Source organism: Myotis yumanensis, unplaced genomic scaffold, assembly GCF_028538775.1.
Source record: "Myotis yumanensis isolate MYYU_CA2020_CCGP unplaced genomic scaffold, mMyoYum1.0.hap1 SCAF_5, whole genome shotgun sequence".
Taxonomy (NCBI): domain Eukaryota; kingdom Metazoa; phylum Chordata; class Mammalia; order Chiroptera; family Vespertilionidae; genus Myotis; species Myotis yumanensis.
The window spans coordinates 77704773-77730300 of NW_027223756.1; the positions used below are offsets into that span (position 1 = coordinate 77704773).

Genomic DNA, 25528 nt, shown 5'->3' on the forward strand with positions numbered 1-25528 from the left:
TGTACCTTGATTGCAGGCACATCCCCAGTAGGAGGTGTGCAGGAGGCAGCTGATCGATGTTTCTCTCTCATCGATGTTTCTAACTCTCTATCCCTCTCCCTTCCTCTCTGTAAAAAAATTAATAAAATATATATTAAAAAAAATAAAGAATGATCTTCACACACACACACACTCAGAATCAGAACTAATCCTAAAACTTACATGAAACCAGAATAGATGCCAAGTAACCCTGGCCAGCATGGCTCAGTTAGTTGAGCATCGTACCATGCACTGAGAGGTCACCAGTTCAATTCCCAGTCAGGGCACATACCCATATTTCGGGTTTTATAACCTATCAAGGTGCATGCAGAAGGCAACCGATCAATATTTCTCTCTAAAATCAATAAAAACGTATTATTCTTTTTAAAAAGGACACCAAATAGCCAAAGAAATTTTGAGAAAGAACAAAATGGGAGGTATCATGTGTCCTGATATCAAACCACACTATAAAGCTACAATAATCAAAACGGCTTGGTATGGGCATAAAAACAGACACACATATCAAGGGACCAGAACAGAAAACCCAGAAATAAATCCTCACTGTGTTAAATTGACCTACAAAGGAGGCAAGGATATACCATGGGGTACAGACTGGCTCTTCAACAAGCGGTGCTGGGAAAACTGGAGAGACACATGGAGAAAAAATGAAGGTGGACCACACTCTGACTAGAGACAAGGCTTACCTCCTCGAAGACGCTCTTGCGGAAGTCGAGCTCCTCCTGCAGGCTCTGACAGCGGTTCTCCAGGTCCACGCGCATCAGCGTCTCCTTCTCCAGCTGCTTCTTGGCCACTGCATGACCGTCCTCTGCCTGGGAGACACAGGACAACAAGCTGAGGTGACGGCCTGTCTGCTACCCTCATGCCCTGCCTGTCTCTTTGTTGCACTCGTCTGGCTCCTCATGCCTGGGGATGTCCTTAACTACACAAACTCACCCCTGTGCGAAGTTCCTTGGCCACCCCACGACCCTCACATGCCCACCACCTGGAGGCCTCTTGTCTCCAGACTGGGGCCTGTCCCAGGCCTACCTTGGCCAGCTGGGCCCGAAGCTCGGCCACATCACTCTCGAGGCTGTGCTTATCACTGAGGGCAGCGGCCAGCTCCGCCTCACTCCGGTGGAATAGGGACTCCAGTTCCTTCACGCGGCCCTGGGCCACCGTGAGCTCACCATCCCTCTTCTTGGAGCTGAAAGTCAAGAGCGGAGGTTAGCTGGGAGGACTGAGCAGCTGGGCGGTGCTGGCCCAGGGAGGGCCCAGGACAAAATTCACTTCTGCTTGAGCCAACGGCCTTTTGCTCTCTGGACTTGACCCACGCCCCACTTTCTGGTACGGGAGCCTCGCCTGTGGGCATAAAAAGTGACCCTTCCTGAAACCTGCCCCCCACCATCAGGACTCTTTCCACCTACAAATGCAAGTGTTCAAAAAACCCTCAAGGCATGAGTTTTCATGTCCTTTTCTGAGATTTTTAATTGTAAAAGGGATCACTTAGGAGAGAACGCTAATGTGTAATTTATTAAAGTTATAAATTAAAAGCCCGGCCTTTGAAAAGTTGATCTCCTGCATAAACTTTAGTTATTTCACACAGGATCACCTGGTATTCTAATAGACAATTATCTCCAATATCAAATATTTAAGATGTCAAATGGATTCTTAAATATACAACTCTTAAAGCATGAACTTTAGACTCCTATACATTTCTGAATGTAATTCTACATTTTCTTGGGGTTGAAAGCTTATCCACCTTTTCCTCAAGGAACTTATTGGGCCATATCAGCAATTGTGGGGACACTAAGGGTCTCCCCCTCAGTACTGGGGACACCAGGGCTGGGTCATTCTGTGGGGCTGTCCTGAGCACTGTGGGAGGGTGAGCAGCATCCCTGGCCCCCACCCTTGTGAGGACCACAAATGTCTCGACACCACCCAGTTCCCTGGGGGCAGTCACCCTGGATGAGAACCACGGGATGCTGCATAAGTGCATGTGAACTGGTGTGGCATAAAGATCAGAGACTTCAGTGTGGAGAACGCCGTCCTCACACCAGAGACATGTGTGGAAGCAGAGAAGGCAGTGAAATATGCTGCCTATTAGACGTGAACCTGTTTTAAGGACAGATGAAGCAGGGAAGGGAGGTAGGGACTGAGCACGTGCCAGATGGGAGCTGCACCTTTAAGTGGACTACAGGTGCAGTAGTTCCAGCACAAGAGTGTTTAGGCCAGGCAAGTTCAAGGTTAGCAACTCTTGCACTTGTGGCAGCTCTCCAAGGCTTGTGCACCTGTTTCTTTTCTTTTTTTTTTTTTTAAATATATTTTATTGATTTTTTACAGAGAGGAAGGGAGAGAGATAGAGAGTTAGAAACATCGATGAGAGAGAAACATCGATCAGCTGCCTCCTGCACATCTCCTACCGGGGATGTGCCCGCAACCCAGGCACATGCCCTTGACCGGAATCGAACCTGGGACCCCTCAGTCCGCAGGCCGACGCTCTATCCACTGAGCCAAACCGGTTTCGGCATGCACCTGTTTCTTAAGAGCTTCAAGGTGTTCAAGCAGATGCCTTATCTGTATAACCATAATTCCAGAAGGATTATGTGAGAGAAACTGGCCTACTTGTTGGATCCTCCACGTGGCGATCTGCAATTCTACCATCATAGGGATTTGGTGATGCATTTGTCAGGAAAAGAAAAGCACTGGAGCCCGGCCAGTGTGGCTCAGTGGTTGAGCATTGACCTATGAACCAGGAGGTCATGGTTCCCTTCCTGGTCAGGGTATATGACTGGGTCTTGGGCTAGATCCCCAGTGGGCATGCAGGAGGTAGCCGATCAATGATTCTCTCTTCATTGATGTTTCTATCTCTCTCTTCCTCTCTGAAATTTAAAAAAAAAAAAGTATTTAAAAGAAAAAAGAAAAAGAAAAACAAAGTTGAAGAAATCACAATACCAGATTTCAAGTTATACTACAAAGCCACCGTAATCAAAACAGTACTGGCACAAGAACTGGCATATAGACCAATGTAACAGAACAGAGAACCCAGAAATCAACCCAAGCCATTACGTTCAATTAATATTTGACAAAGAAGGCAAGAGCATACAATGGAGTCAAGACAGTCTCTTTAATAAATGGTGTTGGGAAAATTGAACAGATACATGCAAAAAAATGAAACTAGACCACCAACTTACACCATACACAAGATTAAATTCAAAATGGATAGAAGACTTAAATGTAAGTCATGAAACCATAAATATCCTAAAAGAAACCATAGGCAGCAAAATCTCAGACATCTCTTGTAGCAATATGTTTACAGATACATCTCCTAGGGCCGTGGTCGGCAAACTGCAGCTCGTGAGCCACATGCAGCTCTTTGGCCCCTTGAGTGTGGCTCTTCCACAAAATATCATGTGTGGGCGCGCATGTACAGTGTGACTGAAACTTCGTGGCCCATGCGCAGAAGTCGGTATTTTGTGGAAGAGCCGGTATTTTGTGGAAGAGCCACAGTGAAGGGGCCAAAGAGCCACATGTGGCTCGCGAGCCGCGGTTTGCCAACCACTGTCCTAGTTTAGAAACTAAGGAGAAAATAAACAAATGGGACTACATCAAAATAAAAAGCTTCTGCAAAGCAAAAGAAACCATCAACAGCCCTAGCTGGTTTGGCTCAGTGGATAGAGCATCAGCCTGTGGATTGAAGGGTCCTGGGTTCGATTCCAGTCAAGGGCACATGCCCGAGTTGTGGACTTGATCCCCAGTAGAGGGGTGTGCAGTAGGCAGCCGATCGGTGATTCTCTTTCATCATTGATGTTTCTATCTCTCTCTTCCTCTCTGAAATTAAATATATATATATATATACATACACACACACTTTCTTTCTTTCTTTTTTTTTTTTTTAGAGAAACCATCAACAAAACAAAAAGATAGCCCACTGTATGGGAGAACATATTTGGCAATGATACATCTGATAAAGGGTTAATATCCAAAATATATAAGGAACTCATACAACTTAACAAAAGGAAGACAATCTAATTTAAAAATGGGCAAAGGACCTTAATAGACACTTCTCCAAAGAGGACATACAGAAGGCACAGAGACATATGAAAACATACTCAAAGTCACTAATCATCTGAGAGAAGCAAATCAAAACGACAATGAGGTACCATCTCACACTTGTCAGATTGGCCACCATCAACAAATGACAAGTGCTGGAGAGGATGTGGAGAAAAAGGAACCCTTGTGCACTGCTGGTGGGAATGCAGACTGGTGCAGCCACTGTGGAGAACAGTATGGAGTGTCCTCAAAAAATTAAAAATAGAACTCCCATTTGACCCCGTGATCCCACTTCTAGGAATATATCCCAAGAAACCAGAAACACCAATCAGAAAGGATATATGCACCCCTATGTTCATAGCAGCACAATTCACCATAGCTAAGATTTGGAAACAGCCTAAGTGCCCATCAGCAGATGAGTGGATTGAAAAACTGTGGTACATCTACACGATGGAATACTACGCTGCTGTAAAAAAGAAAAAACTCTTACCATTTGCAGCAGCATGGATGGACCTGGACAGCATTATACTAAGCGAAATAAGCCAGTAGGAGAAAGATAAATATCACATGAACTCGCTCATTTGTGGAATATAATGAACAACATAAACTGATGAACAAAAATAGAGCCAGAGACATAGAAGGATCAAACAGACGGTCAAACTTCAGAGGGAAGTCAAGGGAGGGTGGGGTTGAGGGGTAAGAGATCAACTAAAGGACTTGTATACATGCATAGAAGCATAACCAATGGACACAGACACTAGGGGTGTGAGGGCATGTGCTGGGGGTTGGGGGTGGCTGGGGAGAGGTCAATGGGAAAAAAGAAGACATATGTAATACTTTAAACAATAAAGAATTTTAAGAAAACAGTATGGAGTTTCCTCAAAAAATTAAACAAGGAACTGCCACTTGACCCAGTGGTCCTACTTCTAGGAATATATCCTAGAAAACTGAAGCACTAATCAGAAAGAATGTATGCACCCCTATGTTCATAGCAGCACAATTTACAGTAGCTAAGATCTGGAAACAGTCCAAGTGCCCATCTGTAGATGAGTGGGTAACAAAGCTGTGGTACATTTATACCATGGAATACCATGCAGCAGTAAAAAAGAAGAATCTCTTACCCTTTGAGCAATATGGAGGGACCTGGGGAGTATCATGCTAAGTGAAATAAGTCAGTCAGAGAAAGTATCACATGATTGCACTCATAGTGGAATCTGAGTAACAAAATAAAGAGATGAACGGAGTGGATACAGAGACATGGAAGCATGGAACAGAGTGGGGAATCTCAGAGGGAAGGCAGGGGAAGGTGGGTGGGTGGCAGGTAATCAACCAAAGACCTTGTATGCATATATGCATAACCCATGGACACAGACAATAGGGTGGTGAAGGCCTGGGGCGGGGGGGGGGGGGGGGGGGGGGGCGGGGCGCAGGGGCAGGCTGTAGAGGGTCAATGGGGGGGAAAAAGGGAACATATGTAATACTTTCAATAATAAAGAATTATTAAAAAATACATAAATATAAAGAAAAGCACTAGATGTGACCTATCTGGAAGTTTAAACCATGCTTGGGGTTACAGCCCATCCACTTCCCTGCCATGGGAGGACTTGAAGACAGGAACAGGAAGTCAGACAACCTAGAGAGGTGCCTGCAGACCTGTAATGCTGAAGGCCTGAGAGCAGAAAGGAAAAAGCCCTAGGCCCAGAGAGTCCAGGAAGCCATCTTTCCAGAGTGGGGGCCTCAAATAAACAAGTCACCGACCATACCCAGAATCGGGTGAATCTTGCTTAGAAGCCAAGGGAAATGACTGTGGACACAGCTGCCACCCAAAGAAACTGTCACAGAACAATGGGACCAACCTGAGCCATGGCAGCCACTGGTGACACACTCCCAGATGCTGGTACGTGCCAGCAACTGCGACATCACATCACAGAGGACACTGATAACTCAGAGGCTTGCTATCCCAAAAGAACCTCATAGTTATCTGTGTCCACCTTTAGTTTAAATTAAAAAGGCGGAAAAGACATGTGTCAGATGCGCCAAGGCGATTCCATTTGGGTGGAGGCTCATGGACACCTTCATTTTTCTCTTTAAACTACCTTGCATTTTCCACTTTCTTGACAGTGAACATCTATGACTCTGATAAACAGAAAAAAACATGACTTCTCAGCCTAGCAAGCAGAATGTCAATTCTGAACTTCAGTTGATAATAATGTATAGATATTGACTCATCCTATATAATAAAGCAGTAATATGCAAATTGATTATCACGCCCTCACACAAGATGGCCGGCAGGGAAGGGCAGTTGAGGGTGATCGGGCCGGCAAGGGAGGGCAGTTGGGGGCAACCAGGCAGGCAAGTGGTTGGGAGCCAGCAGTACTGGGTTGTGAATGGGATGTCAGACTGCCAGTTTAGGCCCGATCCCTGTGGGGTCCCAGATTGGAGAGGGTGCAGGCTGGGCTGAGAGACACCTCCCCCCACCCCCCTGCACGAATTTCGTGCACCAGGCCTCTAGTCCTATATAATAAAAGCCTAATATGCTAAGTGTCCGGTCATATCGTCTGTTCAACCAATCAAAGCGTAATATGCTAATGATATGCTAAGACCACTCAACTCCTTGCTATGACATGCACTGACCAACAGGGGGCAGACACTCTGACTGGTAGGTTAGCTTGCTGCTGGGGTCCGGCTGATCAGGACTGAGCAAGATGGGCCAGACACGCCCTGGAGTGCTCCTGCGGTCCCTCCCAGCTCACCAACCTCCCGCGTCCTCCCCCGCCTGATCATGCACCGGTGGGGTCCCTTGGCCTGGCCTGCGCCCTCTCGCAATCCAGGACCCCTCAGGGGATGTTGGAGAGCTGGTTTCGGCCCGATCCCACAGGCCAGGCCAAGGGACTCCACTGGTGCACAAATTCGTGCACCAGGCCTCTAGTCATTTATAACAACACTAGTGGCCTGGTGCATGAAATTCGTGCATGGGGGGTGAGGGGGAAGGGGATGTCCCTCAGCCCGGCCTGCACCTTCTCCAATCTAGGACCCCTCAGGCGACATCCCTCTCGCAATGCGGGACTGCTGGCTCCTAACCGCTCACCTGCCAGCCTGCCTGATTGCCCCTAACACTCTGCCTGCCGGCCTGCTCGCCCCCAACTGCCCCCCTTGCCAGCCTGATCACCCCCAACTGCCCCCCTGCCAGTCAGCTCGCCAACTGCTCCCCCCCAACTGCCCCCCACCACCAGCCTGATCACCCCCAACTGCCCTCCCGTCCTGGCCTGATCGCCCCTAACCACCTCTGCCTCTGCCCCGCCACCATGGCTTTGTCCGGAAGGTCTCCGGTCTAATTAGCATATTACCCTTTTATTAGTATAGATGGCTCACTAATTAACGTAAGACATTGACAATGGGGAAACCCAAGGGGGGATTTTTTAAACTGAACTTTCTACTCATTTTCCTGTAAACCTAAAACTGCTCAAAAAAACCTCTATTGAAAAAAAAGAAAGGGGGGGGGGGGGGGGAAGCACCTAGCTGGTGTGGGTCGGTGGTTGAGCATCGAGACATGCACCAGGATGTTGTCGGTTCCATTCCAGGTCAGGGCAGATGCCCAGATTTGGGGCTTGATCCCTAGTGGGGTGCATTCAGGAGGCCGCTGATCAATGTTTCTCTCTCATCAATGTTTCTATCTCTCTCTCCCTAAAAAAAAATTAATAAAAAAATTTTTTTTCATCTATTAATCAAAAAAAGAAAAAAAATGCCACAAATATGAAGGTGGCTGTTGGCTGTTGGAACTACCAGAGGGACTCAGGAAACCAGGGTCCACCCTTGGTCCTGGTCAGTGCGGAGCTGAGGGACCGTGGACAAGTCCCCAACCCCATGCCTCAGTTTCCCCCTCTGTAAAGGGAGATGAGGAAAGTCTGGCCTTGCTAGGGTCACTGTGAGGATGGAAGGGGATCACGCCTGAACTTGGTGTTACTCATGGTATCCCCTGTATTACTTTAATACTTGGTGTATTTAAAGTATTTTATTACACCCTGGCCAGGTGGCTCAGTTGGCTGGAGCACTGTCCTATTCACCAAAAGGTTGTGGGTTCAATCCCCAGCTGGGGCGCATCGGGAGGCAACCGATCGATGTTTCGCTCTCTAGAAACCAATGAAAGCATATCCTCGGGTGAGGATTAAAAAAAAAATTACTTTGGCCCTACCTGGTTTGTCTCAGTGGATAGAGAGTTGGCCTGCAGACTGAGGGGTTCCAGGTTCGATTCCAGTCAAGGGCACATGCCCGGGTTGTGGGCTCGATCCCCAGTGCGGGGCGTGCAGGAGGCAGCCGATCGATGATTCTCTCATCATTGATGTTTCTATCTCTCTCTCTCTCCCCCTCTCCCTTCCTCTTTGAAATCAATAAAAATACGTGTGTTTTTTTTATTACTTTGCCCTAGCTGGTTTTACTCAGTGGTTTGTGTCCGCACTCGGACTAAAGGGTGGATTCCAGCCAAGAGTATGTAACTTGGGTGCAGGCTCAATCCCCAGCCTGGTCAGGGTGGTTGCGGGAGGCAACCGATTGATGTGTCTCTCTTACATCAATGTTTCTCTCTCTATGTGTGTCTCTCTCTCCCCTTCCCTTCTACTCTCTCTAAAAATCAATGGGAATCTAAAAATCAATGGGAAAAAAATATATCTTCGGGTAAGGATTAACACACACACACACACACACACACACACACACACACTACTTTCTTACTTCTGCTACTATCACCAGCACCAACTTATTCTCCCAACTTTTGAAACCTTTTTATTCATAAACAGGCAAAAGAACATGCTTTGCAAGTAAGAAAAAAGACTCGGCCTGAAGGTTGCCTGGCCGCAATGGGCCTGGTTGGGGTGAAGATGGGGCTGGGGAGCCTGGCTCCAAAGTTTCCCAGGATGACACTGAGAGGAGGCAGAGGATAAAGGCCACGTGGGCCTGCAGGGACCCCAGAAACAAGGAAGCTGGCACATCGGCGTCTCCCAAATCCAGGGTAGAGGAAGAGAGCGGTGGGTCCTTGGGGAAGCCGGGCTCTGTGGCCTGAAGGAGGAGGTTGACCCAGCACTACCACCTCCTAGATTCAGTCCTAGGAATGCCGCCCAGCTTCAAAACCCTCCTTGGGCCAAATTATGTTGTGGGGTGGGTGGGATTAAAGGTGGTCAGGGGGTAGCTAGAAGGCTAGGATACCGAGCTCACCCTCACCCACCCAGCAACCAGTGCAGTCCTGACCCCTGGCCTCCAAGAACCCACAGGACCAGCTCCCAGGTCTGTCTGAGTGGGGGCCACCAGCTTGGACAAGCCCCAAAGGTTTTCTGGGTGCTTCTCAGAGTGACTCCACCACACAGGGGGTTGACAAGCCCTTGACTCTAGCGCCCGTCCCGCCCTGTACACACTACGGCCCTAGAATCAGAACAACACCACACCGGCTGTACCCCTTACCTTTTGTTGGCCTCTTCCACCTCAGACCTCAGTTTCCCTATTTCGATCTGCAGCCGGGCCCGCTCCCGGGCTGTCTCATCCAGCACTCGGCGGGCATCGGCCAGCTCCGATTCATACAGCGTCTTAATGCCGCTTACCTGGGGAGAAAGCAAGGCCCAGGTGAGGGAAAGCCCCCACAGCAGCAGGCGCCCCAGGGTGGCCGGCCATGGGACACAGCTCCTACTAACCCGGGAGGCCTCACGACCAGCTCAGCCCACCCACCCTGGGAGGCCCCGGGTTGCCTGACCTGCCCCCACCTCTTGTCCCCTGCCAGGTCCCACCTAGCAGTTGGTGCACAACCTATATTCCCCATCAGCCTCCTTGCCCCACCCTCCCCGCGTGGAGGTGCATGTGTTTACAAATACCTGGAACCAAACCAAGGCAGTGAGATACCACCTGACCCCACTGGGACAGCTAAAGAAGAAGATGGATGGTAACAAGTGCTGGTGAGGCCATGGAGAAATGGGAGCCTCCATGATAAGGGTGCAGCCGCTGTGGAAGGCAGCCTGGTGGTGGCTCAGATGGTTAAACAGAGAGTAACCACATAACCCAGCAAACCCACTGCTAGATAGCCACCCAGGAAAAACAACACATTTACACAAAACCTGCACACGTGTTCACAGCAGCACGATTCCAACTGTCAAAAAGTGAAAACACACATGTCCTTTGACGGATGATGGGTAACAAATGTGGTCCCGCAGAGCACTGGGATATTACTCAGCCATGCAAAGGAGCAAAGGCTGACACTGCTGCAACGTGGATGAGCCCTGAAACAATGATGCTCAGTGAGAGAAGCCAGACCCAAAAGGCCAGAGTGTGTGAGTCCATTTATGTGAAATGTCCAGGACAAGTAAATCCAGAGACAGAGAGTGGGCTAGTGGGTGCCAGGGGCCAGGGAGTGACTGCTCATGGGGACAGGGTTTCTTGTGAGGGTGAACGTTCTGGACTTAGTGGTGATGACTGCATACTTTAAATATATCAAAAACCACTGAACCACAGCGTTTAATTAGGTGAACTGTATCAGATGGAAGTTATATCTCAACAAAGCTGTTAAGACGCCATGCGGTGCTGACAGATGGGCGACAGCAGGCCGGCTCTCAGGGCAGCTGGCTTGGACAGCTGCACCATGTGCCACAAAGCTACAGGACACCAGCGAGTATCTGTGCTGGAGGCGGGGGGGGGGGGGAGGCAGCTTAGATCCTGAGAGGGCCACTCCCCTCCCTTTCACAGGAAAGGCCCCTGAGCAGAGGGGTTTAGGGGAGCTGCCAAGGACTTGTGAGTAGAGTGACCAATGGTCCCGGTTTCCACAGGACAGAGGGGTTTCCTGATGTGGGATTTTCCAGAATGTCCTGGGCAAATCTGGACAAGGTGGGACTTAAGAGCCAGGCTGAGACGCCCACCTCCCACCTTCCCAGGCCTGGATACCCCGCCTCACTGCAGCAGCTCCAAGACCTGTCATCCCTCAGAGCAGGATATGGGCTCCTGGATCCATTTCACAGATAGGAAAACCGAGGCACAAATCAATAAACTGCCCTCTCTAGACCTGTGAAAATGCAGGATAGAGCAGGTCTGCTGGGGACAATTCTGAGAGGGGGTCAGGGTACCCGGTAAGGGGAGCAGAGACAAAGCAAGCTTCTCCCTCCTGCACCCTAGCCCACTCCCACTCCCTTTGCTCCCCTCCTCACACACAGCAAGGGCCCTCTCTCCCACCAACAGTAGTCACCTTGGGTCATCCCCTCCATTTCCACCTTCTAGGAACTGCCTTTTGAAATAAACTGAATTCACAAAAAACTGCTGGCCCTACTCTCTAAAGATAGCTGAGCACCTGGGTGCACATGCCTGTCTTTGCTCTGTCTTCTTCTATCTCAACTTCCAGAACTCTGCTGACTCCAGGGAGGGTCTGGTACCCTGGGGGAGAAGCCATAGACAAGGTCTCCTGCCCCCCTGTTCCCAAGACTGGGTGCCTAACCCTGGCCAGCTAGCTCCGTTGGTTGGAGTGTTGTCCCAATATACCAAGGTTTGAACCCCGGTCAGAAAACATACAAGAATCGACCAATGAATGCATAAATAAGTAGAACAACAAATCAATGTTTTTCTCTAAATCAATAAAATAAAAAGAGAAAGAATAGGAAGATTGGGTGCCTACTGGAGCCCTTCCTCTCCCACCCTCCCCTCTTTGGATAGGAGGGTCTCCGACTGCAGCAACACAACAACAACAACAACAACAACAACAACAAAACAGGTCAGAACTCAGGAAAAAGGGAAAACCAGCATTCCTGATACTGGATTTAAATTTTTGGTATTTTGTTCACCATGGATTTTTTTTTTTTGCATTAATTTCAACTTGAAAAATATTTCATTAAAATATTGCCCATCCCCTTGCCTCAGCCAGACCATGAGAAAAACACCAGCTGACCCCAATAGAGGGGCATCTACCAAACTCCTGACCCCTCCTCCTCACGATGCCCAGGGCATGAAAACTGATGAATGTGTCAGAAATGTCACAGCCCACATGTCACGTGGGATCCTGGATGGGTCCTACGACCTCAGGGGGAAATTAAGGAAATGTGATTTTAGAGGGAGAGAGGGGGAGAGGGAGAGAGAGAAGGAAACATCTATGTGTTGTTTCACTTATTTATACATTCATTGGTTGACTCATATGTGCCCTAACTGCGGATCGAAGCCGAAACCTTGGTGTATTGGGACAACGCTCTAACCAACTGAGCTACCCACCAGGGCCTAATGTAAGATGTTAACATGGGAAACTGGGTTGGGGTACAGGGGAACTCTGTATTACCTTTGCCATTTTTTGTAAATCTAAAACTGGCCTAAAAATAAGGTTGAGTAATTAAAAATATATCATTCATCTCCATGAGTGAGATTTTGGCGCCCCCATTAGATTCTGTGTTCAAGATGAGTGCCCACTTGCAGGCCCTGCTCTGGCTCCTGGGCCGGAGTGTTTAAAGCACTTTGTTTGTTTTTCTGTGGTGTTTCCCGTGTGTGTGTGTGTGTGTGTGTGTGTGTGTGTGTGTGTGTGTGGTAAGGCAGTTACCCGAGCCAGGTCTGCAAGCTCAGGCCCACAGGCTGGACTCCAGCCACTGCCTGATTTGGTCCAGCCTGCAAGTCCAGGATGGTTTTTACATTTTTAAATGGCTGAGGGGAGAAAAGAAAAAGATACTTTGTGACACGTGAATACCTTTCCGCCTGCGTAAAGCTTTAGGGACAAGCAGCCTGGCCCATTCCTCCAGTCGCTGTGGCAGCTTTCCCACTGTAACGGCCCAGGGCAGTCATCCTGACTGAGATCACCCAGCCCGGAGCTGAAAGCCACTCTGGCTCTTTTCACAAAACATGTGCTGACCCTGATCTATGGCACGGGGACAATTTAGAAAATCCTTGTCTAGAGAACAATGAACAGACAGCAGACGTCCCAAAGGCCCTTTCAGACCACAAACAGGTGCTCTCCCAGCAGGCCCTCGCTTCCCTGCACCTGTGACCACCACTGTGGTCACTGCAGACGCCTGGGCACCGCAACGGGAGAGGGACCGCTTGGGCCTTTTTCCTTCATGGCTTGCCCGAGTGCCAAACATGAGGAATCCCGACAAATGTGTGAGCACATGTTGGCTGGGGGGAGAGGGGTGTGTCTGTGTGCAGATAACTAGAGGTGTCCTTTTCCTGTTGCCTGTGTCCCTGGGGGGACACATACACAGCTCTGCAGGTAAAACCCAAACATGGGCTCTTGTGGGTGGATACAGGCCCCACCCCAAGTGGTAGCTCCTCCCTCAAGCTCCAGGAGCCCGGCTCCTACCTCTTGGGGAGCCCTGCCCCCCACCCTCACCCCCAGCCCCAAAGCAACAGGCCACCTGGGCAGGTAAGGGAAAAGAACTGAAGCCAAGAGGAACTTAACACCAGGCTGGGGAGGCTCCCTGAAGAACCACCCCTCCCTGGCCCACACACCCCTCTCCCAGCACCCACGATCTTCCTCAAACAGAAATCTGGCCAGCCCCAGCCCCCCACCTTCTAGAACCCCTCCAGTGATATGGGCAGTGGTTATTCACCAAGTACTGCCCACTCGGCCAAGAGATATCAACTGACATCCAGTGGGAAAGGCCTGGAATGCACACATGGCCAGGTTTGTGTATCAGCAAGTGTGCAGGACCGTGTATGTGGACCAGACAACGGAGCAAGATGGGCACCAGCCGAGGGGGAGAGCAGAGCTTTAGTTTTACCCCGGGCACCTCAATTGCTTGGATTTTATTACAAACTAGAGGCCCGATGCATGAAATTTGTGCAAGAGTAGGCCTTCCTTCCCCCGGATACCGGCACCAGCTTCCCTCTGGAGCACGCTTCGTCCAAAAGGACATCCGGTCTAATTAGCATATTATGCTGTTATTATTACAGAGGAAGATGTGTGTTATGCTTCTAACATTTTAAATGGCTTCTTGAAGTGGCTTCTCAGCCCTCACACTACTGGCATTTGGGGCCATCCTGGGCAGTATGGTGCTGAGCAGCACCCCTGGCCCCACCCACTCGGTGCTAGGAGCACCCCCGTCATAACAACCAGAAATGTCCCCAGAGCCCTAGCCGGTTTGGCTCAGTGGAGAGAGTGTCGGCCTGCGGACTGAAAGGTCCCAGGTTCGATTTCAGTTAAGGCACATGCCTGGGTTGTGGGCTTGACCCCCAGTAGGGGGCATGCAGAAGGCAGCCGATCAATTCTCTCTCATCATTGATGTTTCTATCTCTCTCTCCCTTTCCTTTCCTCTCTGAAATCAATAAAGATATATATTTAAAAAAGAAAAAGAAATGTCCCCAGACATCGCCCAGTGTCACCTGGAGGGGAGGATGACAGTGAGACGATGCTGTACAGGTAACCTGCATGCTCCTCAGCGTGACACATCCACAACTCTGCTGGTACAGCCACCTTCCCAGCCCCGTTCGCCACCCACTTCCCACCACCTGCTCACCACCGATGGCCTCACTCTGTCCCCTCAACAGCCTGAAGCCTGGGCCGCACTGTAGCCCAAGGCCATTGCAGGCCACCCCCTCCTTACAGCCCACTGACCACCCCACTCACTGCTCCAGGTCCCCTCTCCAGTAGGTTACCAACCAGCTTCCTCCACTGACCAGCATGTGCCTCACCTCCTAGGCAGCAGGGAGCCCCGAAAGAGCAAGCTGGTTGGAACACCCTAGCTCAGCTGTGAGCACACCTGTCATCTCCTAGAGCAGTGATGGCGAACCTATGACACGCGTGTCAGAGGTGACACGCGAACTCATTTTTTTGGTTGATTTTTCTTTGTTAAATGGCATTTAAATATATAAAATAAATATCAAAAATATAAGTCTTTGTTTTACTATGGTTGCAAAGATCAAAAAATTTCTATATGTGACACGGCACCAGAGTTAAGTTAGGGTTTTTCAAAATGCTGACACACCGAGCTCAAAAGGTTCGCCATCACTGACCTAGAACCCCCTCCTCCCCCCGCCCACACACACACCTCCCCACCCGCCTCTGTGGGGCAGGCTTAGCTCCCACAGCCACCCCTCGCTCCCAGATGTTAACTTCCATCCCAGCAGCCTTAGCTGAGGAATGAGCCACACCCAGACAGACAGGGGTCAGGGACATGCCCTCCAGGGGCCCACAAAGTTCAACACTCGCCACAGTCAGTCAGAGACTCACTCCATTTGCAGAGGGTCCACTTAGGGGGATGGGGAAGACAAGAAACCAGCTCAAACAGGGGGTGCAGACCAGCCCCGCAGGGAGAAACCAGGCTGGCAACCTGAGGACCCTCACACTAAGGCGGAGGGGTCACGATTTGGGTGGGACAATTCTAGCCCCATCGAGCAGATAACAAAACTGAGGCTCCAAGCAGCTGAGCAGGATTTGGACCCTGCGTTTGAATCCTATCCCAAGCCACGGAGAACTCCACCAACCACCAGAAGGTCTCTTCCCAACCCCCAAGCTCCACTGAGAGGGGGTTCCTGCCCCAGCCACTACTAAACAGGGACAACAGAACCCAGACCCACTGCTTCTGCGGGACACCTGTCCTACAGGCCACTGCCTTTATTTTACAAAACATTAACTCGTCCTAACCCCACAAACAAGCCCAAAAGGTACTATTATTTCCACTTTACAGAGGAAGCAGTGAGACTCAAGGTCACACAGAGGGTAAGCAGCTCCCAAAAATGACCCCCCAGCTGCTCTCCTGCCGTAAGCCCGTCTTTTGGCCCATTCTCCGGATGGGGAGGGCGAGGCGCAGGACCTGGCTCTCCCACCAAGGCCACAAGGGGAGCACATGGTGGGCACTCCCCCTAATTTAGAAGACCCACCCTTGGGCCTGCCTGGTTCACACCCAGTCACTCAGGGGACCCCACATTTCCTCCAACTCCTTGGTGGGCGGGGCCTGCCCCAGATCCCCTGAGGAGTCCTCAGAGGATAGTTCTGCCCAGCACGGCACCCCTAGGGGACACCAAAGCCCCCTGGGGACCCCCCGGGGGACAGGGCCCGCCCCTGGGACCGAGAAAAGGAGAGGTGGCTTTGGGTAAGTCCCCAGCCTCGCTCAGACCCCCCAGGACTCCCCAGGCACTGGGTCCCCACATTCCCCTAGAGGGCGGGACTTACCCGGCCCCTTTGCCCTCAGTCTGCAGTGAAGTCCGGGCCCCACCTGGAGCCCATATATTCCCTCTGGTTCCCCAAGACCTCCCGGCTCCTCCTCCCCCACAGGCCCCCGGGAAGACCAGGCTCCCGCCCGAGTCATCGGGGTGCGGGGCCAACTGAGAGCGCCCCAAATTCCCACCTGACCCGCGAGGCACCAGCCACCTCCCCTCGGAACCCCACCCCGGCTCGGGTAGGAGACGGCGCCTTTCTGCCCAATCCCCGCCCCGCCCCCGAACTCCCCAGGACTCCGCACGGGACCCGCGCAAAGTTCCATGGAGAACCCGCCACGCGAGTTGCCCAGGGACCCCCCGCCCCTCGCAGGCCCCTCCGCCAGCTTGAGCTTCCCAGTCTCTTCGGAGGCCAGGGAGCCGCCCCCAAATTTTCTCCCAGGACGCCCGAACACCCCAACGCACCCGGGGAGCTCCCCGTACCCCCCTCTGGGGCGGGGCCTCGCCTTGTGCACACCCAGTCACCCCGGGGACCCCAGATCTCCCCAAACCCTTGGTGGGCGGGGCCTGCCCATCGCCACCTGTCGCGCAGCGGGGGGTGGACCCAGATCCCCTGGGGAGCCCTCAGAGGTGAGGTCGGCCCAACACGGCACCCCTAGGGGGCACCGAAAGCCCCCTGGGGACCCGCCGGGGGGACTCCTCCGGTGGGCGGCGCCCGCCCGGCGTGCACACCGTGCTCGGGGCCTCCCAAGCCCCGTGGGCACCCGCCGGTGGACCCCCCCCCCCGAAGCCGAAGCCCGAAGCCCTTGCCCACCTCGCGCGTGGTCACCTCCTCCCGCTCGGAGATCTTGAGCAGGAGCCGGTCATTCTCCAGCTCCAGCGCGCGGACGCGGTCGATGTAGTGCGCCAGGCGGTCATTGAGCTCGCGCAGCTCCTCCTTCTCCTGCAGCCTCGACAGGCGCGTGGGCGACAGCGGCGTGGCGGGCCCGCCCTTGCGGCCGGACAGCGGCGTGGCCGTGGCCATGGCGGCGGCAGCGGCGGCGTCGGCGGCTCCTCGGGGCCCGCGCGGTTCCCCACGGCGGCCGCGGCTCGGCGGGCTCATTCAATCCGCGCCGCCGACCAAGATGGCGCCGGCCGCCCGCGGCCGCCCGCGCTAGGCAGCCTGGAATTTGTAGTCCGGCCGAGTGCCCTGCGGGGCATGCCGGGAGCTGAAGTCCGGCGAGGGCTGGGGGGCGGGGTGGGGACTCCCGCTCAGCCTCTTGCTGTTTTACTAGCTGTTCATTAAACAGCTAGCAGAAGGCCTCGGGTCCAGAGCCAAACCGTTCAAATTCGCAGCTCCTTGCCCTAGCCGGTTTGGCTCAGTAGATAGAGCATCAGCCTGCAAACTAAGGAGTCCTGGGTTCGATTCCGGTCAAGGGCACATTCCTGGGTTGTGGGCTGGAACCCCAGTGAGGGGCGTGCAAGAGGCAGTCAATCAATGATTCTCTCTCATCATTGATGTTTCTCTCTCTCCCTCTTCCTTCCTCTATGAAATCAATAAAAAAGTATTTTTTTAAAAAATCGCAGCTCCACCACTGAGGTGTGACACTGGGTTTCTTTTTTTTTTATACTTTTTTTTTTAATATATTTTATTGACCTTCCACAGAGAGGAAGGGAGAGAGATAGAGCGCTAGAAACATCGATGAGAGAGAAACATCGATCAGCTGCCTCCTGCACATCCCCCACTGGGGACGTGCCAGCAACCCAGGTACATGCCCTTGACCGGAATCGAACCTGGGACTCTTCAGTCCCCAAGCCGACGCTCCATCCACTGAGCCAAACCGGTCTCGGCGACACTGGGTTTCTTTACAGTGCCTCAGTTTCCCCACTCGTATCACCTACCAATCTCTTTGAAGTCTTATTAAAAGTAAAAATGGTGAAAAACCCTTAAAAACATGCTCAGTGATCTCACCCATACCTGATTTTAAAAAGACACACACACACGAAAAACATAAAAACAAACCACAAGCTCATAGATACAGAAAACAGATGGGGGCAGGCACGAAATGGATGACAGGAGTCTAAAGGTACAAACTTCCAGTTTTAAGATAAATAAGTAATTGGGGATGTGATGTACAGCATGGCTATAGCTAACAATACTCTGTATTTGAAAGTTGCTAAGAGAGACCTTTAAAGTTTTCATCACAAGAAAAACATGGCAACTATGTATGGATGTTAACTAGACTTATGGTGGTGATCATTTCCCAATATATACAAATATTGAATCATTCGGTTGTACACCTGAAACTGTTATTATATTTAATTAAGAAAAAACATGTTCAGCCCTACCTGGTTTGCCTCAGAGCGTCAGCCTGTGGACTGAGGGGTCCTGGGTTCGATTCCGGTCAAGGGCACATGCCCGGGTTGCGGGCTCGGCCCCCGGAGAGGGGCGTGCAGGAGGCAGCCATCAATGGTTCACTCTCATCATTGATGTTTCTATCTCTCTTTCCTCTCTGAAATCAATAAAAATCTTTAAAAAAGAAAAAACATGTTCAGTGAAAGAAACTAGACACAAAGGCCAAATACTATATGATTCCACTTATATAAACAGTCCAGAAGAGGCAAATTGATAAAGTAGGGTCTGGGGACTGTGGAATTTGGGCCCCATCCCTCGTTGTGGTGGAGGGCCATTCTGTTCCTTCGAGGATGTGGAGCAACATCTTTGCTCTCTCCCCACCACTACCTGATGTCACTAGCAGCACCACCACCTCCGTCGGGGCAACCAAATACGTCTCCTGATATTGCCCCATGTCACCTAGGGGGCAAATTGCCCCCCAGTGAAGAAGTACTTCCTGCCCAGCCGGCATGGCTCAGTGGTTGAGCATCAACCGATGAACCAGGAGGTCACAGTTCGATTCCTAGTCAGGGCACATGCCCGGGTTGCGGGCTCGATCCCCAGTGTGGGGTGTGCAGGAGGCAGCCGATCGATGAGTCTCTCTCATCATTGATATTTCTATCTCTCTCCCTCTCCTTTCCTCTCTGAAATCAATAAAAAATATATTTTTTAAAAAAGTACTTCCTTTCTGTTGCTCTGGAACTTGCCAGGTGTTCCTTCTGCCAGAACCCCTCCTTCCCACACATGCACCTGGGGCATTGGTCCAGCCTTCCTCAGGGACCCGGCCAACCCACCAGAGAAGAGTACGCACCTGTCTTGAACACCTGAAAGAGGGCCCAGCCCCAGAACCCAGACAGGCACGAGTGAATCCCTGGCTAGACTGTGACTGTGCTGCTTTCTGAAAAGTTACCTTGTGTCTGTGGAGCCACTGTTTTTTTCTCCTATTGGTAGAAATAGAAAATAGTTATGACAGTTGGGATTTAAATAAAAATATGAATAAGTGACACTACAGGAGGCAGGGTCAAGGGGAGAGTATGATTGAGGTTTGGGGTGGCATGGAGTCACCTTTCCTATCCTCCCCCCCAACCTCAGACTGAGCTGCAAACCACTCCCCATTGAAATCCCGGGGCCACCTCAGGACCTGATGCCCACTCACCGGGTCCCACCGCTGCCCATGGCGCTGGCCCCGCCTGGCACTTGCCATGCCCACGTTGGCGGCGCGGGCTGGCCTGGCCTGTCTGCCCCTCTGTCCCATGGAGTCTGGCCCCTACTCCCGGTCCCGATCTCTCAGCGCCCCACTTGGCGAGACCCCCACCCTCCCACCCGGGAGCTGGACTCCAAGTCCCAGAAAGCCCCGCGCTTCCCGTGGGTGGGGCCCAAGCTCCCGCTCCTGTGCACAGTTTGGGAGGCGTTGGCAATTTTCAAATTTTGGCGCTAAGCGGGCGGGGCGGCGACAGATGCGCCGTGATCGCCCCCTTCCCCTTCCCCGAGCCCCGAGATCTGGGCCCCGGCCGAGTTGGCCCGTCCACCCCGCGGGCTCCCAGGCACGACACGCCGCGGGGTCTTCGGGCCCATTTCCAAGACGGGAAACTGAGGCACGCAGGGATTTAAAAAAATTTTTTTTTAGGGAATCAGTCCCGGGACCCCAGCAGGGGTGGCGGGGTCCGGATTGGAATCTGGGGCCCCGGGACCCCCGGGAGCTGGGAAGCCACTGGCCGACTGCGGTCTGCTCTGGGGGTGGGGGTGCGGGGGTGGCGAGGATCGGGAGCCCAGAGCGCCCCGCCCGCAGCCGCCCGCCCTCCCGCTCCACCCGGGGGCCGGCGCCAGATTTTTCAAAATCTCAGGGACGGGGCCGCCGCCGCTCCCGGCGCGACTGCGAGCCTGAGTCCTGAGCCCGGAATGACGGGCCCGGGCTGGGGGGAAGGGGGTGGGGGGCAGATGGCGAAGCCTGAGTCCGGGGCCCCGAGCTCTGCACCCCGGGCCTGGGGGCCTGGACCCCAGTGTGGGGTCTGGGTTCCCTCCCCGTCCAGAGCCCGGGGCGAGGATTCCGGAACCGGATCCCACAGCAGGAGGCCAGCCCGGGGCTCCAGGGTCAGGGTTTGGGAACTTGGGCCGGAACCTGGTGACCCCACTGAGGTTTTGGAGGTGGGTAGAGCTGGAAGTTATGGGAACGGCTTTTGTTCCCATAAGTAAACGGGAATCATGAAATCGGTAAATATTGATCCTCTCCTGGCACTGGGACTGCCTCGAGTCCAAAACAAAGGCCCTGCTCTCGGGGCGCTGACGGGCAGAGGAGGGAGACATGGTCTAGGAAGACAGTAAGTGTGGTGAAGAGGGCTTGGGGGCCTGTGGGGTAGGGGGCAGCATTTTAAATATATATATATTGATTTCCGCAAGGGAGAGAGAGAGAGAGACATCAATGACGAGTGAGGATCATTGATGGGCTGCCTCCTGCACGCCCCACAGTAGGGATCCAGCCTGCACCCCGGGCACGTGCCCTGACCGGGGATCAACCGTGACCTTTTGGTTCGTAGCTGGACACTCAACCACCAAGCCAGGCCCGCCGGACGGGAGGGGCTGCAGGTGTAAACAGGGTGGGCCTCCTGGAGAAGGCGGCCTGTGAGCAAGGACTCGGAGAGAAGGCAGGAGCGAACCAGACGAGCACGTGGGGAGGAAGCCTTGGGGGGAGGGGCCGCCGCGCAGTCAGGTTCTAGGCACGTGGACGCGGCCATGAATGAGAACTCTCCGTGATGTTAAAGCAGCAGCGGAGGTTTTCCTGGTTTCGACCCAGCGGCCAATCCTCCCTGCAGCGGATCCTCCACAGCCACTGTTTCACGGTAGAGAAGCGAGCAATGAACCCAGCGCCGCGTGAACGCCGGTCGCACCTGCCGCTCATCAGCCTGCACAGCGCCGAGGCGGCAGCAGCCAGAGTTCCGGGTCCCCCCTTAATGGCTGCAGTGACCTGGGCGAGGGTGCTCCTCACGTCCCACCCACCCCTGCAGATCCCGGGTGGGCGAGGGGATGGTCTGGGGGTCAGTCTTTCAGCTAATTTATTTTACTCTGAGATTGTGGGACCCGACGCTTGCTTCATGGCCTACACATTTGAGAGAGAGTCTTCGGACGAGGCCGGGTAGCAGCTGCACCACCTGCACCCTCACCTCTGCCACCACTGTCAGATCATCGCAGATCGTAGCCCCTTCGTGTGTCTCCCTTTGTGCTAGTGGTGTGGCCGACTGCTGCACTGGGGTGCAAATGCCCGGCCTGCTCCCCTCTTCTGGGTTTTGTCCGCATGTTGTAATTGTGCAAATAAATGCTCACTCCAAACTAAAAAAAAAAAAAAGAAAGAAGAAGCAGATACTATAGAAGGGGAAAATAATAATATAACATTAATGCATCAGTTATCTATTGCCCCGTAACAAATAGCTCCAAAATATAGTGGCCGAAAGCAATTTATCTCAATCTCCGTGGGTCGGGAATCTGGGTGGCGTTTAGCTAGTTATCTGGCTCTAGGATTCACAAGATTACACTCAAGCATCAGTTGGGGCAGGGTTATTGGAAGGGTTTGGGTCCCAGCAGGCTTTTGGGCGGAGAGCCTCAGGCCCCTGCTGGCTGCTGTCCAGGGGCTGTCTCATCACCTAAGAGAGGGTCTGATCTGGGTTTGAAACCCTCACTGTTTGTTGTAATAGGGAAAAAACTAAAAACAACCCAAATATTCATCGCTTAGTACAGACTGACACCATTGTGTAGACTCACACAGTGGAATATTACAGAGCAGTGAAAATGAATGCAACCCAGCAGCACCAATCCACGGGATAAGCTCCCCAACATGAGACCGTGCAAAAAAGGCCGAGTGCAGAAGACCTACAGGATCCTGCCATTTTTATAAAATTCAAAACCTTCCTGGCTGCTCAGTTGGGTAGAAAGAGCGTCATCCCGATATGTCAAGGTTTGGGGATTGGTCCCCGGTCAGGGCACATACAAGAATCAACCAATGGCCCTGGCCTGGTGCCTCAACCCATACAGAAGGTTTCGGGTTCGATTCCCAGCCAGGGCACAATCCAGGTTGGGGTGTAAGGGAGATAACCCATTGATTTTTCTCCCCCACATCAATGTTTTTTTCTCTCTAAAATAAATAAAAAAAAAAACCAACATATCCTCGTCCAGCTGGCATGGCTCAGTGGTTGAGTGTCAACCTATGAACCAGGAGGTCATGGTTTGATTCCCAGTCAGGGCACATGCCTAGGCTCCACCCCATACAGTGTGGAACGTGTATAAGGCAGCCAATCAATGGTTCTCTCTCATCGTTGAAGTTTCTGTCTCTCTCTACCTCTCCCTTCCTCTCTGAAATCAATAAAATATATTTAAGATTCAACCAATGAATGGATAAATGAGTGGAAAAACAAATCTTTCTCCCTCTCCCTTCCTCTCTCTCTCTCTCTCTCTCTCTCTCTATTAAAAAAAAAAAAAAAAAGATCAATAAACACCACCACCACCGCCACCAAAAGTGCCCAAACTGGCTATGTTATTTAGGGTGCTCCAATGTGGTATAATTGGAAGGAAATGGGGACCCCGGAGCTTGCAGCTGGTGTCTGAAGCAAGGGCACTCTTACTGGAACTATGCCCTCCAACCATATAATTGGCTAAACTCCGTGTATCCACACAAACAGAAAATATCTGACAAAACTGAGGATCAGGCTCTGGCCAGGTGGCTCAGTTGTTTAGAATGGTCGTCCCGGCAACCCCAGGTTGCGGGCCCTGTCTCCGGTCAGGGCACATACAAGAAGCAACCAAAGGATGCATCAGTAAGTGGAGTAACAAATCGATGTCTCTCCCCGCTTCCTCTCTCCAAAATCAATCAATCAATCAACAAATCGGGGATCTTCTTCTATCAATTTGCATCTACTAAGCAGATTCATTTTTGTGCCCTGATTGCCTAGAAATGCGTGGTTCTTTGAGTTCTTTGAACGGGTGGTGATATCTTCCTGGTTTCCTCATTAGTTAAATACACTCTTTGGCACATGTACGTTGTATCATGCCTCCTCCCTTAAAAAAAAAAAAATGTACCTTTTGCCCAGACTGGTGTGGCTCAGTGGTTGAGCATTGACCTATGAACCAGGAGATCACGGTTTGATTCCTGGTCAGAGCACAGGCCCAGGTTGAAAGCTCGATTCCCAGTAGGGGGCACATAGGAGGCAGCCGATCAATGATTCGTTCTTATCATTGATGTTTCTTTTCTTTTTAAATTTTAGGAGGGGTCATTGATGTTTCTCTCTCTCTCTCTCTCTCTCTCTCTCTCTCTCCTTTCCTCTCTGAAATCAATAAAAAAATATGTTTTTAAATGTATCCTTTTAACATAATGTGGAGCCCCTCAGAGTGATGTTGGGGATTCGCTCAGTCATTCAACCAGCACTCATATATAATATATCCCCTATTATATACCAGGGATACCACGCTGAGCAAAACAGACCAGAACTCTTGCCCTGGTGGAGCTGACATGCCAGTGAGGGCACAGATAATAAATATGATGAATAAGTAAAGTATATAGTATGTTAACGGAGTTCCTGGTGAGGGTTACTTCCTGGTTTGTAGGTGGCCACCTTCTCACCTTGGTCAGTGCTAAGAAGAAAAAAGAGGGTATGAAATGGTGTGTGTATGAGAGAGAGAGAGAAAGGTATGGCAGGTGGCCCAGGGAAGCCCCACCAAGTGGTGGGCGGGGGGACAGAGGAAGGGGCCCTCTGGGGGCTGCAGGGAGAACCAGCAGGGGGGACCTCCCCCCCCTCCCCCGTCTCCAGGGAGAGAGGGGCCTGGCTTTAGGTGACTTTCAAGGTAACTACAATAGGGAAGGTGTACAGAGCACTTTCTCTGTGCCAAGCCCAGTCTAGGTTATGTTTTTTTCATCATCCTGACAACCTGGTTTTCCCATGAAAAGGGGTTTCAGAGAGGTTAAGTCACCCATTCAAGGACACACAGCTTGTGAGTGATGGAGGTGGGATTTGAACCAGGTGAGCTTGACCTCACAGTGGAGTGCCCCTCCCCTGCCCCCAACAGGCCTGGCCTCCTAGCCTCCTCATCTTTGCTCCTGCATCTCCCACACCTGGTGAGGCGTTCCGCCCCCCCGCGCCCCCCCGCGCCCCCCCCCCCCCCCCCCCCCCCTCCGCAGCCTACCTGGCTTACCAACATCTCAAAGTTCAGAGAATGACTCACCTCCACCAGGAAGCCTCTCCCTGGGGACAGGAATCCTGTCTTGTTCATCTCTGAAAAAAAAAGAAAAGAAAAGAAAAGAAAAAAGCCATGATGTCAGAAGCTAGCTATGCCCTTGCTTCAAACAATGCCTTCCTGGCACATCCAGAGTCAAATACAAAATCCAGACGCCTTCCCACAGCTGCCCAGGCCCACCTTCCCCAGCTCATGCTCCCACGCTCCCCTCCAGCCACCTGGGACTCCTGGGGCTCCCGTCTCCCCTCAGAGCCCTTGCAGGTGCAGTGCCTGGAGACTGTCCTTTACAGCCTCCCAAGCCTTCTTCGTGTCACTCAGGTCTCAGCTCAAAGGCCACCTCCTTAGAGAAGCCCACCCCATCACCGCAGTGGCCGTGGACCGGCCCTCGGGCTGAATCCCTCCCCAGCAGACCTTCAATTCATGTCTGAAAGTTAGCCAAGGGCCCCCATTTAGTGGGCGGTTCCTATGCATGGCCCAGTGTCTTCTAAGTATGGACCAGAATGGATTCATTACGTGTCAGGAAAAGCCTACAGGATGCTGTGATCTCCACGTGCAGAGGGGAAACTGAGGCGTGGGGGTGAGGGTGGGGAAAAGACATGCTCAAGCTCACACTGCTGGTCAGGAGAGAAGTTGGAAGTTGAAATGCAAACCCAGGCAGTCAGAAGTATCCCTGGTCACCCCATCCCTCCCGTGTGCTGTTTTGGGGGGGCTCTGTCTACCCCCATGCTACCTACCCCAACCCCTCATACCTCTCCTATCTTAGCCTGCTCAGGTGGCCGT

At 52.1% G+C, this 25528-nt stretch overlaps 1 protein-coding gene across 1 annotated transcript in view; it reads right to left on the minus strand.

Moving 5' to 3' along the window:
- LMNB2 (lamin B2) overlaps nucleotides 1–17276 on the minus strand; it is a 30466-nt gene extending 13190 nt beyond the window's left edge. The window contains exons 1-4 of the mRNA XM_070415748.1: nucleotides 16973–17276; nucleotides 9520–9656; nucleotides 1066–1222; nucleotides 723–848 (exon numbers count right to left, since the gene is read on the minus strand). Coding sequence (XP_070271849.1) covers nucleotides 723–848; nucleotides 1066–1222; nucleotides 9520–9656; nucleotides 16973–17260 — 708 coding nt within the window. The 5' untranslated portion in view covers nucleotides 17261–17276. The remainder of the gene's footprint in view (nucleotides 1–722; nucleotides 849–1065; nucleotides 1223–9519; nucleotides 9657–16972) is intronic.
- Nucleotides 17277–25528: the final 8252 nt, after the last annotated feature.